General features: G+C 47.5%; 2 protein-coding genes across 3 annotated transcripts; both read right to left on the bottom strand.

The window, feature by feature from the left end:
* Positions 1 to 525: 525 nt before the first annotated feature.
* On the bottom strand, positions 526 to 3,223 carry LOC136463640 (uncharacterized). The gene is made up of 5 exons (XM_066462613.1): positions 2,815 to 3,223; positions 2,641 to 2,690; positions 2,380 to 2,503; positions 2,129 to 2,236; positions 526 to 1,309 (listed from the first exon to the last, which is right to left on the bottom strand). The coding sequence occupies exons 1-5, from the start codon at positions 3,023 to 3,025 to the stop codon at positions 654 to 656; spliced, it is 1,149 nt and encodes a 382-aa protein (XP_066318710.1). The 5' UTR covers positions 3,026 to 3,223; the 3' UTR covers positions 526 to 653.
* Positions 3,224 to 5,030: 1,807 nt separating this feature from the next.
* LOC136467211 (uncharacterized) lies at positions 5,031 to 9,759 on the bottom strand. Of its 2 annotated transcripts, none has more exons than XM_066465810.1 (2): positions 9,617 to 9,759; positions 5,031 to 7,613 (listed from the first exon to the last, which is right to left on the bottom strand). In XM_066465810.1, the coding sequence occupies exon 2, from the start codon at positions 7,254 to 7,256 to the stop codon at positions 5,382 to 5,384; it is 1,875 nt and encodes a 624-aa protein (XP_066321907.1). In that variant the 5' UTR covers positions 7,257 to 7,613; positions 9,617 to 9,759; the 3' UTR covers positions 5,031 to 5,381. The 2 variants fall into 2 exon arrangements, with proteins under 2 accessions (XP_066321907.1, XP_066321908.1); XM_066465811.1 differs by lacking the exon at positions 9,617 to 9,759 and adding an exon at positions 9,123 to 9,547.
* Between the last annotated feature and the right edge of the window lie 5,502 nt (positions 9,760 to 15,261).

The raw sequence follows: 15,261 nt of genomic DNA, 5'->3' as shown, positions 1-15,261 counted from the left end.
GACACCTGCATTTAACCCAGCCTGCACTTCTTCCCCGAGCGTTCTTCCTCTTATTTCTCCTCCGTCTCGGGTTTTTTTCTCGCCACTTCACCCTACCTCACAATCACCGGCAACTTAGAATTTTGGCTAAGTCCCTAAATTTACCGTGAGATGGATATATAAAATTTTGGCTAAGTCTCTAAATTTACCATGAGATGGACATGCTGAAATTTGTTAAGCCTGGATTTTTACCATGACTTGGACATTGTCAAATTTGATTTTTACTGTGGGACAGACATATGCAAAAATTCAGCTCGGGGAAGAAGTGCAGGCTGGGTTAAATGCAGATGTCTCGGCGCCAGTCACTCTGGCGCCGAGCCCCTGGCAGGCCATTTTCCCGTGCCCAGGACCTCGGCGCCAGTGACCGTGGCGCCGAGCTCGGCGCCAGTCACTCTGGCGCCGAGCCAAGGGTCCATTTCTGAAATTCTTTCCGTCAAGGGTCTATTTGAGAGAAACTTTCGAAAAAAACGGCCAAATAGTAAAAAATTCGGTCATACTCCGCAGCACATTATTATTTGGGGATGTCCTTCGAGAGTAGTTGGAGTCTAATCACGACACACCAAGGTGACAGAGCACTAGAGATGAACCGCATGCACCAATGTTGTTGCTAGAAGCTAGGCGAAGGAGAACTTAAAGACCATGTCATGCTTGTACACCTGGCCCGGCCTCACGATCTGCGACGGGAAGCTTGGGTGGTTCACGGCGTCGGGGAACCCCTGCGTCTCGAGGCACAGCGCGCCGTACCGCCCGTACACGCTGCCGCCCTTGCCCCTGACGCCGCCGAGCCCGTTGCTGGTGTAGAACTGCACCCCGGGCTGGTCCGCCCACAGCTCCATGGCCCGCCCCGTCGCGCCGTCCCAGACACGCGCCACCGGCCGCAGCGCCGTCAACGCGGCGCCATCGTCCACGTCCACGGCGTAGTTGGTGTCGTAGCCCGCGATGACGCCGCCGCCGCGGCGCAGCAGGTCCGCCAGGCGCGCGCCCAGGGGCGCCGGCGCGCGGAAGTCGTAGGGCGTGCCGGCCACGGGCGCCAGCGCGCCCGTCGGGATGAGCGTGGCGACGTCCGCCACCGGCGTGTACCGCGACGCGAAGAGCTGCACCGTCTCGCCGAGGACGGGCCCGCTGCCGTGGCCGCCCAGGTTCCAGTAGGCGTGGTGCGCGAGGTTCACCGGGGTGGCCTTGCTCTGCGCCGTGGCGTTCATGCGCACGCTCAGCCCGTACGGGGACGAGAGCTGGTACGTCACGTACACGTCCAGGGCGCCGGGAAACCCTGCTTAGTAGTTGGTTTAATTAAACAAACAATCGCAAAGCAGACGCCGACGCGTACGTTAATCTAAAAAAACCGAGAGCGTATTCTGCAAGTGCAAAAGGGACGGAAAGTGCGTGTGCGTGTGCGTGTGCGTGTGCGTGTGCGTGTGCAGGAAAAGAGACCTTCTCCGAGATGACGACACCGGACCACAGTCCACGTGTCCATATGATCGCTGGTGCCGCACTGAAATATTCTCTCCGGCACTCACTCATCTACAGATGGCGTGTTTCATAGGAGCACCGATGCAGGAGTACCATCAAAAGAGAAAGGAGCCGTTCGTTAAAAAAGAGGGCATCTATCTACATGCCACTCGACATTTCAGCCGTATATATAATCCACACTCAAGAGTTTCGGGCTATATGGTCTATCCGGTAGCTTTCATCAACATTATTCATCTAATAATAACCTATAGCCTTTTTTAGATAAACTCATTCCCTCCCAATACATACAAATTGATCGCAGAGGAAAATAAAAACTAGTTTTTATCTGATCAATTCCTATTACTTCTCTCCGACCCACGTGTTAGGGGCGAAGGGGCTCATCCAAACAAGCCCTTAATTAGAGAGAAGCAAAGGCTTACATGTGAATTACGGCCAAAAATACTCGGGGAGAGACTTAACCATCATCTGAGGAGCTACCCAGTTGAAATACACAAACCAACTAACCAAGCACCCCCTTCCTCCTCTAACATTTCTGGCTGTGCCCCCTGCTGCCTCGACTGCCCAATATGTAGTTGTGCACGCTGTTGGAGATAATGAAGAGCCAACACACGGTACATACCTTGCTCCCCGTCGAAGCTATGGTAGTAGAGCGTGATGTACGGGGAGTCACCGCCGCCGACGTGCTCCTTCACCGTCCATATCACCTTGCTGAACCCCCGGTGGCCACCTGCATGCTCCGATGTTGCGGTAGAAACATCAGTCTTCTTCAGTCAGAAACAGAAAACTAAGGAACAGTCACATCACACAGCTGCTCCGAGTCGGAGCAACGCAATCAGCAGAGCCTCTCAGCATGCAGCAGCAGTCCATCACCGTGAAGCGAGTTGTTGCCGTCGTTGCGGTAGAGCCGGTAGGCCTTCCCGTCCAGCACGAACCGAGCGCCGGCGATCCTGTTGGCCACGCGGCCGATCAGACCCCCGAAGTAGGCGCTGCCGTTCTGCACATTATTCACAGTTTCAGTTTCACACAAGACAGCATACATGATACATCCATGTAGACAAGACTGACGAGAAGAAAGTAAAGCAAGTTTGAAACAGAATGCTGTGCTGCGCGGGGAGGATCGATCGATCTTACGACATATTCAGCGACGGTGTCGTAGCCGAGCACAACGTCGCCCAAGTTCCCTGCGATGCGAAAAAACCAGAGTCGTTATGCTCAAAGTTGATGATTCGATCATTCGATTTTCTTCTGTCGTTGCACAAAAAAAACTCTACTCCTACGAAGCATGGAAGAGGAGTGTTAGTTTACCTTTGGAGTCGGGGAGGATCACGGACATGAGAGTTGCCCCCCAGTTGGTGACCTTGATGGAGAAATCTCCCATCCTGAGCTCGTGAACACCGACCATCTTCCTGCTCCCGGCCGCCGCTGCAGCATTTTCGACGCCGGAGAAGCAAACCGCCACGGCAAGGCACAAGGCGAGAAGAGCAGACAGCTGGTGCAGAGGAGGAGCTCTTGCCATTTCGCTGGAACTGGAACTGGAAGAGCAGCTGGTCCAGCCGATCGAACGGTCTCACACTTGGAGAAGGGCCCGTGTAGAGATGTCTAAGAAATTTAAGGTAATCCGTCCCCCAGCCGCTCCTTGGTTTGTGACCCCTCTGGGCCCTAGCTACTGCGGTCCAGCGATCTGCATCGTGTTGCGCGTTTTCGCCGTCTGATGATGCATGCTAGCTCCGGTCCAGCGGCTGCCAGTGCTACGTGCGTTGCACGCGGCACTACTGGTAGTGGATGGCACCAAGGCTCCGGTGGTTTGCCGGATCAGCTCTGGGTACTTGCGCCGCGCGTGCAGTGCGGCCGTGCTTTCCTTTTCCGTGAAGGTTTGTGGAGCATCATTGCATGCAATCCGCTTGTGCGGAAAAACAAGGGCCCCCCCGCAGAAGTGTCAGACGGCCAGTTGGATATATGGGCATACAAAAAGAAGCAGCGCTATATCATGACTTTATGAGCTTGATCCCAACTCCAAAGAAGAATGTACCCCTGTCATGCCAAGCCAGTGGACCCAGGAGTCCCATGATGTGATAATCCATGAACACATAACCCTCGGGAGCAAAACGTGTTCTTGAGAATCATCACCTGATAGTTCAGCACAGTGTACCAATAAGTAAAGTTTGATTGTTACACACCGATCTAAGGATAGGCAGGCATTGAAAAGATCCGCTTCTATAAATAGATTAACAAAGACGGTCGTTCTAAGGGTCCGCCTCTAAAAATAGTTGCTCCACCATAACTTTTTCATATGAATTCAGACGAAGACAAACTTTACACCAAAATTGTAGAGCTCTGTGCGACTACTATTTACTATAGACTTATCAAACTTGAGCTAGTTTCACCGGCACTGATCACATAATTGCATTCTTTCATAGACGGAGGGAGTAGTAGATAATTTTTTTATTTGAAACTGTTGACATGAAATGAAGTTTTTATGTTCAAACAAAAATCTCATTTAAGCTATCAAAACTTAGGATTTAGGATTTAGAATTTAGATTTTTCGAACAACCTCTGATGTTGACATGATCTACACAAAAGTTATATTTCTCAATACGCCCAATAACTTTGTAGTTCACATGTTTTTTATTTCAAGTCATTTAGATTCCTAAATATTTGTTTTATGCTCTAAGATTTAAAATCTAGAAAATTCAAATGAAAATCAGATGTTAACATGATCTATACCAAACTTGTAACTGTCAATGTAGTTTGCAACTTTGCAGTCTGAAAACATCTAGAGTCCCAAATGTTAGTTTCAAAATTCTTAGATTTGATATTCAAATTTTTGAAAATTTCAAACTATCACAGATGGAGACACACCCTATATCAGAATTATAGAGCTTGACAAGATATAAAACTTTGTAGTTGAAAAGTTTTTGTTTGAAATAATTTAGGGGCTAAAATATTAGATACAAGATTACAGAATGTTTATAAAAAAAATATAGTGTCCTATGTGTACGCACAAATGACTGTTTAGTGCAATGGTAGAGAGGTGTGTTAGAAGTTGTGGGTCTGTATCTAAAAACACTTGTCTGTAGCCATTAACAGAGAAAAAAAATACTTGCAGTAGTGTTTCTACCACCGTCATTGCCACTGCGGCTAGCTTTGGCTGCTGCCGCTACCCGAATCTTCTTTAGGCGCACCTAGTACGGCATTGTAGTTCATTTGAGCCTAGTATGAAACGAAGAGATAGTTTTTCTCTCTCTTTTTCGATAGTTTTTTTCTCTCTTATTTCTTTTTTGAGTAAGCAAAATGTTGAGACAGATCTCTATGAGCTAGTTAAGATACCACAACGGGAGATGCCATGAGTCTGGTAGCACTGGAATTCAAGCAAAATCCACAAAGACGTTGCAAAGACTAATCCAAATTCTAGTAACAAACACAAAATAATCACTAGGGCAGCATTGTACTTGTAGCTATCATCAAATACCATAGTAAACACAATAACCATCTGCAGCGAAACGTGTTACTGACAATCATCATCTGATAATTCAGCACAGTGCAGCAAAGTTTGATTGTTACACATTGATCTTATTCACAACAGCAACAGTAGCAAAGCTTTCGCATCCCAAAAGCTTTCGGACCTGCTACGAATAATTCAACCATATACAAGCCCCAACAAATTCATGTCTTCACCCTTGATGTTGATGACACAAGGGAAACAAAATTAACCTAAATTTCACCATACAAGTTCGATCTGGAGACAAGAAAGTGTTTTATACACAAACAATAATCTGACAGCTATAACAGAAAAATGGCAAATTCTCTCTCTTTTTTTAAGAAAAAAAGAGCTGTAGAAGTAGAAATCGAGCCTCAAGCGCTGCCTGTTTGAATCAGAGCTTGTCGACGTCGACGTTCCTGAAGCTCCCGCCAAGCAACGACACGAGGCCACCGCCGTGCACCCTCCCCTCAGGGACGGCGACCGCCCCTCCCTCTCTGCTCCTCTCCGGTGGCTGCACGGCTGCCGCCGTCAAGGATTTCATAGAGTGGGGGACCAGCACCTGGGGAGGGATCAGCTCCTGCCTCCTCGTCGCCGCCTCAGGCGAGCCGCCGCAGTCCGACACTGTGCTCACGCCCGACGACGAGTAGTCGCTGTTCACGTTCGCCGCGCTGGCGGACCGAACGATGCCGTGGAAGAGGCCCGGACCGATCATGCCGCCGCCGCCGCGGCGCTGCTGCGAGGCCACCAGCGTGCCGTGCGCCGCGCAGAGCCCGCTCCGGCCGCGCGCGAACTTCTCGCAGCCGCCGCCGAAGTTGCACCGCTTCCCGCCGCCGTGGGCCTTGCAGTACTCGGTGCTCCCCTGCGCGCTCTTGCCGCACCCGTCCACCCTGCACCGCTTGCCACCGCCGTGCTTCACGCAGCGGTCCGTGCGCCCGCGCGCGCTCTTGCTGCACCCGGCCACCACGCACCGCTTCCCGCCGCCGTGCGCCACGCAGAAGTCCGTGCCGCCGTGGACGCTCTTGGGGCACAAGACGCCGCCGCCCTCGTACATGCACCGCTTCCCGCCGCCGTGCGCCTTGCACAGCGGCGTGCTGCCTTCGGCCCCCTTGCCGCACCCCTCGAAGACGCACCGCTTCCCGCCGCCGTGCGACTTGCAGTACAGGGTGCTGCCCTGCGCTCCCTTGCGGCAGTCCGGGAACTGGCACCGCCGCCCGCCGCCGTGAGAGATGCACAGCCCGACCCTTCCCTCGGCGCTCCTGATGCAGCCCTCGACCGAGCACCTCTTCCCGCCGCCGTGCTTGATGCACCGCCCGGACTTGCCCCGCGCGGCTTTAGGGCAGTCAGGGTAGCCGCACCGTCGGCCGCCGCCATGGGCGATGCAGTGATCCGTCTTCCCTTCCGCGCTCTTGGTGCAGCCGAGCTGCAGGCAACGTCGTCCTCCGCCGTGGGCCTTGCAGTAGGCCGTGCGGCTCTCGGCGCCCTTGTGACACCCGGGCTTCTGGCACCTCTGCCCGCCGCCGTGAGCGATGCACAGGCCCGACGCGCCTCGCGCGCCCTTGGAGCACCCTTTGAACCTGCACTTCTTGGGATGCCGGCGTGGAGCACCAAATGAAGCCTCCGTCATGGATGCCGAAGGTTCAGGGCTGAGCTGAAAACCGCGGGGATCAGTACCGTCATTACTGTCGTCTGCATCATCTAGCAAACCCTGCTCCTCTTCGGCTGTTGAATAGTTTGGCCGAGGCGCGAAGAGCAGCGATGGCATGTAACCGCCGGAGCTTCTCCTGGCGGACGTGGAGCCCTCATCAACAGTGGAAAAGGAGATGATGGTTCCGGCAGCTACGCCCAAGTGTTTGGTTGCTCCAGCATTTCGCCCCTGATGAATCCCAAGGCTCAGAGCCCCTGGATCAGCGAAGGAGAAGCTCTGGCCAAACAAAGTTACAGGTGGTCTCGACTTGTCTGCTCCGGCAGGCTGCTGCTGATCACAATCACAAGAGTTAACGTCCGGGTCCGGCGTCGGACCCAGCCCGAGGACTAGCCTGCATCCATCATCTTGAGCAGGCGCATGAATCGGCCTCTGAAAACCTCTGTGGCCATGGCTGCTGCTACTGTTCACTGCTGAACCCAGCTGGTCTGTGCCAAATGTTATCTGATTCTGACCATGGCTACCCGTTGTGTAGCTCGTCACTGAGAAACCAATTGACACTGCAGAATCATCCATGAGAGCCTGGTTTCCGCGGTGGAGGACACCCGCGAAACCGTTATTCATCTAGGCTGAGTACTTGAAAAATACAGTGAAGGTGGTGGACGAACAACAATGAGGAGACTGTATTTCTGCACAGTGAGATCAGTGGTTTACTTTACTGATCTCTTATATGTGCACAGTCGAGTAGACGAAGTGAAAGAATATCAGCAGCAGTGAAGTACCATCTGATCCACCGCTAACAAAGCCAGATGTGTCTGCCCGGTCCATTACTGTCTTGCTCCAGTATAAAAATTGTGATCCAGGAGGTACTTGACCTCTCTGATAGACTAAACTGTATAGTTATGTTCACTGACAGTTGATCATCAATAAGAAGCAGAGGAAGCCAAGGTGCGCTGCCAGCGAATTCTTCAGACTACAACACTGCAAAAAGGAGTAGAAACATCGTTGAGATTCTGTTCTAGAAAAAACTTAGATCCCATTTGGCATGCAAAAATTTCACAACAGTATATAATTACTATCCCGTGAAATTCTTGTACTCCAAATATGGTGCTCAATAAGTAAGAATGGTTTATTATTATTATTTAGGGTTCATAATTGACACCATCCACCGAGTCATGCAATTGAACTTAACCATAGAACTACGTAAGGAAAATCTCTATTTACCGCACTTGAGAAAATGATTCATTATAGTAGCGCCAGTAAACAGACAACAACCAATCATAATTAGGAAGAACGTTGACCAGAATTTTTTTTTATCAAAAATAGATCTATATTTTGTTGGCAGACCACAACTATGGTACACTAATAGTTGAAGGTAAAAAAACAGAGTAAAACAACAAGTGGCCTAACTATTCTACTTGCGTTTGATATAAGGCTTTTATTTTTCCGATAATTAGCTTTACCTTGGGTGCTAGAGTTAGTTTTGATGAATGAATGAAGAAGAAAAAGATGCCAAGCACAAACATGAGCCTGAGACAATAAAATCATTGAGGACCACCATGATTACTTGAGAACAAGAGTTTGTGCAATACAAAGGCATGTTAAAATCTTCTGCTCTCCAAAAAAAAAAGATACGTTGACATCTCGGCTAATCAAGTTGACTTTCCTAGTTATCGATCCCTAGATAGGTTGCGGCGTTATGCAAACAATTTTGAGAAAAAAACAAATGGATATCACATAGCTTAATGCACGATTGTTCATGAATCAGTCGGTAATGATGATACCAGCCCGTACAAACCTTTCTTGCAGAAGTACATAATTCAGGTCTGCTCAGGTCATACGTACTGTATGCCTAAAACCGTACAAGAAAAATTCCTATACGTTACAAACAGCTGGCCAGCTGGGTGAGAGCTCATACCCTTGAGCAAATTTTCTAAGACAATAGGAAGAGCGATTCAGTTGACTCGACGATACAGCGATTCCAATAGCCGCGGAAAAAGAATATCAGGGCCATGAGAATCGGTTCTTTTCAGTGAAATCTTGCTGGCGTCCGCCCAAAAAAAGTGAAATCAGACATGGGAAGTTCGTAGAGATCATGCAAAATTATGCTAATTGCAACAACAACAAAAAGTTCACGTTAAATTTGAAGTTCTCAAAAGGAAAATCTGAACTATAATAGTATTCTACGTAACACATGTTCCCCAAAAAACATTGGAAGTGGGAAAAAATGAAGCAACCTCGAAAATTCGAGCAGAGTAAAATCGGCCGAACACACCGAATTGGGCTACCTACCGACACATGCCATGAACAAAGTTTACTAGTTTAGTGATGGGATATGCTGCCGCTTGCCTGAAATGGAGAAAGGATAAAGATTCTTCGCTTTGATTTGATTTTGAAAAAAAAAGGGAGTTACTCCAGTCTTGATTTAGGAACAATTTCAGAAAGAAATCAAAACGGGGAAATAGTTAGCGTAAACCTCGGTACACTAACCAACTCTCAGATCGTTGTCTCGGACACCTTCATCGGAGACGGAGAGAGAGATTCCAGTGGCCAAAACCTGGTCTGCGACAAATCGCGAGCAGTATCTGGCCAAAACCTGAAGAGCAGTCCAGAGCTCGAGCAGCAAGGGCCTCCCCTCAGAGCCACCGAATTCACGCTGCAACTCCGGTGACCACGCAACACGAGACAGAGGACAGGACAGATCTGAATGAACCGAGCAGCAATTGCTTAGCCGTGGGCATCCATGGCAGAAACCTCAAAACCCTCGAATCAGCTGTCGGAATCAACAGCAACCCACCCGCAAAAGCTACCGTACTTGACATGCATGCCTAACCAGGGCTGTACGTAGCTGCGTGCCCAGCGAAACGAGAGGAGAAGAATTGCGGCCGCGGAGCCATGGCAGAGAGCATACAATACAACGCCGAAGCGGAAGGAATCTTGGCAAGGAAACAGAGGCGGGGAAGAAAACAGAGGAAGAGAATCACCTTGCATCCCGGCGCCAGCGGAGAGAATCACAGTCACAGGCGCGCAAAGAGAGGCAGAGAGAGAGAAAAGGAGAGGAAGGAGGGAGATTTTTATTATGGAGAGGCGGGCAGGCAGGAGAGAGTGGTCTGACGGAGTAGTATTATGGCTGTGGTGCGGGGAGGTGGGGCTCGTGCGAGCGCCGGCGACGTCACATGACGGCGGCGCCTTTCCCACGCGCAGCGGGCAGCGCACCTGGCTCCAGCGACCAGCCGGCGCGTCCCCGCTCCGCTTGGCGGCTGGAAGCTGGAGCCGACGCGGACAGGGTGTGTTTCGCTCGCTGCTCTCGCAGAGCCGCTCGCGGCGTCGCGTGTGTGGCCTACGTTTATTCGGGGTGCGTCCGCCTGGGTGGATTCCTCCTCGCTCCACCTCGCCAGTGCCTGCTTTTGTGGAATTGCGACGGCACATCGGTAGGTTTTGGACGGAAGCTCTGGTGGCAATGTTTTCTGTCCCGCTCGTTTGGCCGGTTGTGGTGAAAGAAAAATATTATTTATTGGCTAAAAAAGTACGGCTTATAAGCCAAGCAAACATGACGTTCAGCATCTCCCTCCTTCTGCCTCTCTCCCGAAGAAAGTCTTTTTCTCGTTCTTGAAAGTGGAGATCATGTTGCTAGTTTTACCAAAAGTGCTTTAACGCTCTTGAATATATATACTCTTCTTTTTTACATGTCACATTAGTTTTATTCAATGTTAAACACTATTATCTTTGATCATCTATTTCAAAGAATCCTTATAATTTCACAACATATGGATTAATATTATGAAAATATTTCTTATAGTGAATTTGAAACACAAATCTTATGTTTTTTTTCTTGCTAATGCCAATGATAATGAGCTATCAATTTTTGTTGGATCTATTTAGTCCTAGCCCAATCTTAAGTTAAATGAATTTCAAGGGCTAAAATAAGTGCTAGTGTAGTAAATGATTAATCATGTATGCAAAGTTGATAGGAGATTGACTCATCTTAAATAGATGGTTATTGTGTGCACCGGTTACGGGTGTAAGGCAAGTCACACGTCCGCACGTCCGCTGCGACGTGAATGGGCTAGAGCGGCTAGACCATGACATGAGTGGTGTGACGCCAATGAAACTTTTGCAGCTCAAAACTCAAAGCGAAAATGATAAGAGTAGGAACAACGAACTGGGTGAGGTAAGAGAAATGAGTGATCGATGGACACAGAGAGTGAAAGATGAAAGAAAGAAATCTATCATCTTTAATATTAGATATAGATATAAATAGTTTTCGTACTAACTAGCTATTCTTGTCCTTCTCGTTTTCTTGAAAAAGAACAAAAGACATTAGTTTTTGCACGTTTATCTTCCTTTAATATTCTACTTGATATCCAATTCTTATTTGGGTTCTTTTTCTAGAAAGAAATCTATATAAAGGAACCACTTAGTCCAGCCTATCAGTTGTTGTTGGGGCGCATATTATCCTTTTTTTTTTTGTCTATAAGTGTGTTATGCCAGAATTTTCATTCCATTTTTCATGCTTCTAATTAGTAGTTTGATGCACCACGAGAAAAAAATGCTTTTAGAAGACAACCTCTCTAAGTAACAGAGACGGACACATCTATGTTAAGTGGCCTCCAAGTATAAGCATGTCTCTGTTAATTATTTTTAAGACAGGCATCATAAGGGAATTGACAGGGAGTAGATTTTTTCTAGGACGGGTGGCGTGAGGGTAGACAGGGCTGCCGTAAGAGCGACGTGGAAGGGAATTGATGGAAGTACCTTGTTTTGGACCCCCAATCAATGTTGAATTCGCTTTGGCTCAATTCATGGTAGAAGCTATCCACAAAATCATTGTTTGGTAGCGCTCCTCGGATTCTCGCATGGAGCAGAGTAGCTGAAGCGCTACCAAACAGTCCCTAAACGTGCTGAGATTCATCAACCTAGCTAGGAATCATCATAGCAGACCTCACCACTATAGATCCTCCCTTCCCTGTGTCGTCTTCCTTGATCATTGTTGCGGATCTGCACCGTCAACAAGCCACTACTCATCACCCACAATGTGGAGCAACAAGATAGAGGGTAGAGAGGAGAGCTATAGGATGAGAAGAGGCAGAGAAGAGTGTCACTAGTACGAGTGGCATGCGAGCAAGTGAGGAAGAGCAACGACGGAGCACAACACTGAATGAAATGCCGAGGGGGAGAGAGGAGTAGATGTTTTTTCACTCCCCACTCGACGTAAAAGAACATGAATTGCTCCAACTTGAGTCGAGGGAGAAACTGCTGTCGAAATCGCCATTTGGTGGTGCTTCTCGGCTTCCGCATGGAGCCAAAGCGCTAGAGCCCTAAAACATGTCAACAACCATCCACCTAATATACTAGGAACCATCATAACAGTCCTTCAGACGTGCACGGTGAACAAAAGCCATGAATTTTCTGACCGATCAGAAGTCAACAACTCACATTTGTTTATAGCTAACTCACATCAGAAGTCAACAACTTGAGTGCTAGATCAACCTTTTTCACCCGAACCGTATCAGAAGCAAAAACTCCAATTTTACCTACTGTTGACTTATGTTAGATTTACACTTAACTTGTTCTAGAGAATTACATCGATTATTTTGGTGTAATTTCTAGGTAGAATTGGTGTAAGTAAAAAAAATTAGGTGCAGGGAAGGAAAATTTCACCCGATTCTTACAACATCTTTGATCTAGGTCATGAAGTCCTTTAAAACATCCGATTTTTTTTATGACATGCCCATAAAAGTCGGATGTAGGTAGAAGTTTTTTTACCTAGATACGAGATAGCAAAATTGAAAGAGGGCTATTACTACAAGGCTGCTCTCCTCTAGAATTTCGGATGATTCAATAGTATTCCGTGAGAGAGAATAAGCTGAAACAAGGAAAGAACTGATCAGCCGAACGGGCTGAATACGACCAAGGACCACAACAAAAACAAAAGTCTAAAACGCAATTAGGACTATATATATATATATATATATATATATATATATATATATATATATATATATATATATATATATATATATATATATATATATATATATATATATATATAGTAGATGTAACACCTGGTGTTACGATCTTATTTAGCACTGCTGATTTAGGCCTAAGAAAAATTTCCTAAACAAGTTTCTCGGATTTTAAAATTTAAATATTGAGCTTATGTTTAAAACGTCATTTTTAGCAAACGATATTGAGCAAAGTAATTAAATAGCGCTTAAATATTTTTGGTTCTACGGGTTAGTGTGAAGTATGAACTTTTACGTGAAGTAATTGTTGGTGTAAGTTAATCAGATTAAAACTATAAACAAAATAAAATATATAGTTTGTATTTAGTACTTGAATAAATCGGGAGCGCAAATTTAATTGAGAAAAATGCAACTTTTGTTTTAGTAAGTAAAAGTTATTAATAGTATATATATATATATATATATATATATATATGTACGATGGCTCAAAAATCGAAGTTAGAATTTAAAAACTATCCAATTCCTTCGCATCGCGCCATGTTGCTCCGCCGGCCATGCTACGCTCAGGCTATGGGATTAGCCTATTTCTTTCATCAACGTACTGCTATCAAACTAATTTTTGGAAACATTTTCCGGACGATGTTGTGATAGTGAAAAGAAAACGATGTCCAAAAGGATAAAGCCATTCCTATACAACAATCTGGCTCCAACGTCGTGCTCGTAACTTCAACTGTAGACAAATCATTACATGAAAAGAGAATCAATAAATTCATGCTCTATACCTATATCATGATACTCACATGGTGCTAAATAAAAGGTTATATTAAACTACACCGCCACAATGCATTCTACAATAGTCATCGTTGTGTGACGTGCTCGGCACGATGTGCATGGCAAACTAGGAGACCACATCGATCACTTCCAGAAACTCTTCCGCCTTTCCTTGCCTTTCTCCTTGTTCTCCGCGCCCGCCTCCCCCGCCTTGCCTCTATCTGGAGATGGCTATCCTATCCGCATGACTATGGTAGTTGACCAGCTCCTCCTCCTTTGCTTTACCTCTGTCTGCCCCTGTCGTATCTCTGTCTGTCCTCAGTGCTGTGTCGTGCACTCTCTCCTCTCTCTTATTTCACTACACCGCACAGGGAAGCCTTGACAGCCCACGCCCTGCCATATGCGCTTGTCTGCTGCCTCCTACCTCGGCTTCTTGAGGAAGCCAGGCCGCTGCTCGCCTTGCTCACCATATCTCACGGTCTCTCCTTGCTCCATCTCCGCGTCTCGCACCGCGCGTCCTGCACCGGCGTCCCAACTCCGCTCGCAACCAGCTGAGCCGCAGCGCCCCGCTGATGTTGGCCCGTTCCTGCAAGCGAGCGCGCCCGCGTTCCGTGGTCCGCGCTGCTGCCGCACCCCGCTAGGGCCGCCTCGCTGTCATCCGCGCCGGTGAAGCGCTCCTGCTTGGCTGCGCCATCGGTGCCAGCCATCCCCGCGCGCTCTCCTCCTAGAAAAGGGAAGCAAGATGAAGAAGGGTATACGTCCAAGCACAAACTTTATACAGGGTCCCTATTGCAAAATACTAGACTAACATAAATAGCGCGTTGTACCGCGGGTTGATATAGAGAAAGTGCAGGGGTCGTTTTGCAATTGTGCAACAACATCAGCCGCCTGGGCCGGCCTGTTGTCGTTGTTCCTACGTTGCGGACCGTCATGGCTAGGACGTGAGCGTGACTTGGCCGCGAGCGCTGCGCCCCGCCTGGGCCACGGCCGGCTGATTGGGCCGCTGCCCCGCTCCCGGTCGTTGGGCCTCTGGCTGCGTGCCACTTGGGCCGTTGGCCGCACTCCGCGCCTAGGCCACGCATCCTCTGGATCGGCCTTTGGTCCTCCTGCGCTGGGCAGGCCTGCTCGGCGCCCGCCTGGGCCGCCAGTCCGGCTAGTTGGGTTGTCGCCGGCCCCTTTTCAATTTATAAATACTTTTCTAATATAAGTTTCTAGATAACTTGAAAAATCAATATAAAATTGTGTAGTTGTCCAAAAATAGTGAAACCAGTTTTGTTAAGTTCCTAAAATAATGCTCTACCTGTTAGTATATTTTGTTCGCATAATTTGATAATATTCTTAGAAACTATATAATTAAATTGAGATACTTAATATCGTTAAGACATAAACTTGTAGGAGTTTCTATGATAAATTGGTAATAGTATTGGATCCAAAATTTCTATAGTAGGTTCCTATCAGTATTAGGTACTCACTATAATTTTTATAGCTCCAGAATAATTAGTGTGCTAGATAGATAATGAGGCTCTATTTCGAATAATGATTAAACCGATAGAATGAAATAAAGAAACACCTTGGTTTATATAACTAAACTTATTATTGAGAAATAACGCCTTATCTAACAACGTGTATAGGCAGCCTAAGTACGGTCATCGTTGGGACTAGCTTGCTAACTTGAGAGGCGTAAATCGTATTTTATGAGTCATGATTGCAGTTGATTAATTACATCTTTGTATTACATCGCATGCATATCATATAGGTACGATGATGGATCAACGGATCAATCGAAGGATGATTGGGAATTCAAAGGTGATGTAATGGTATTCTCTCCAGGAGATGATGCAGTGGGCTTTCTATGCAGATGATGGTGGATGATCTGAAGATGCAAATACTAA

The sequence above is a fragment of the Miscanthus floridulus genome, chromosome 7 (genome assembly GCF_019320115.1).
Source record: "Miscanthus floridulus cultivar M001 chromosome 7, ASM1932011v1, whole genome shotgun sequence".
NCBI lineage: Eukaryota > Viridiplantae > Streptophyta > Magnoliopsida > Poales > Poaceae > Miscanthus > Miscanthus floridulus.
The sequence above is the reverse complement of the archived record's forward strand: the minus strand, read 5'-3'. Positions and strand labels throughout refer to the sequence as shown.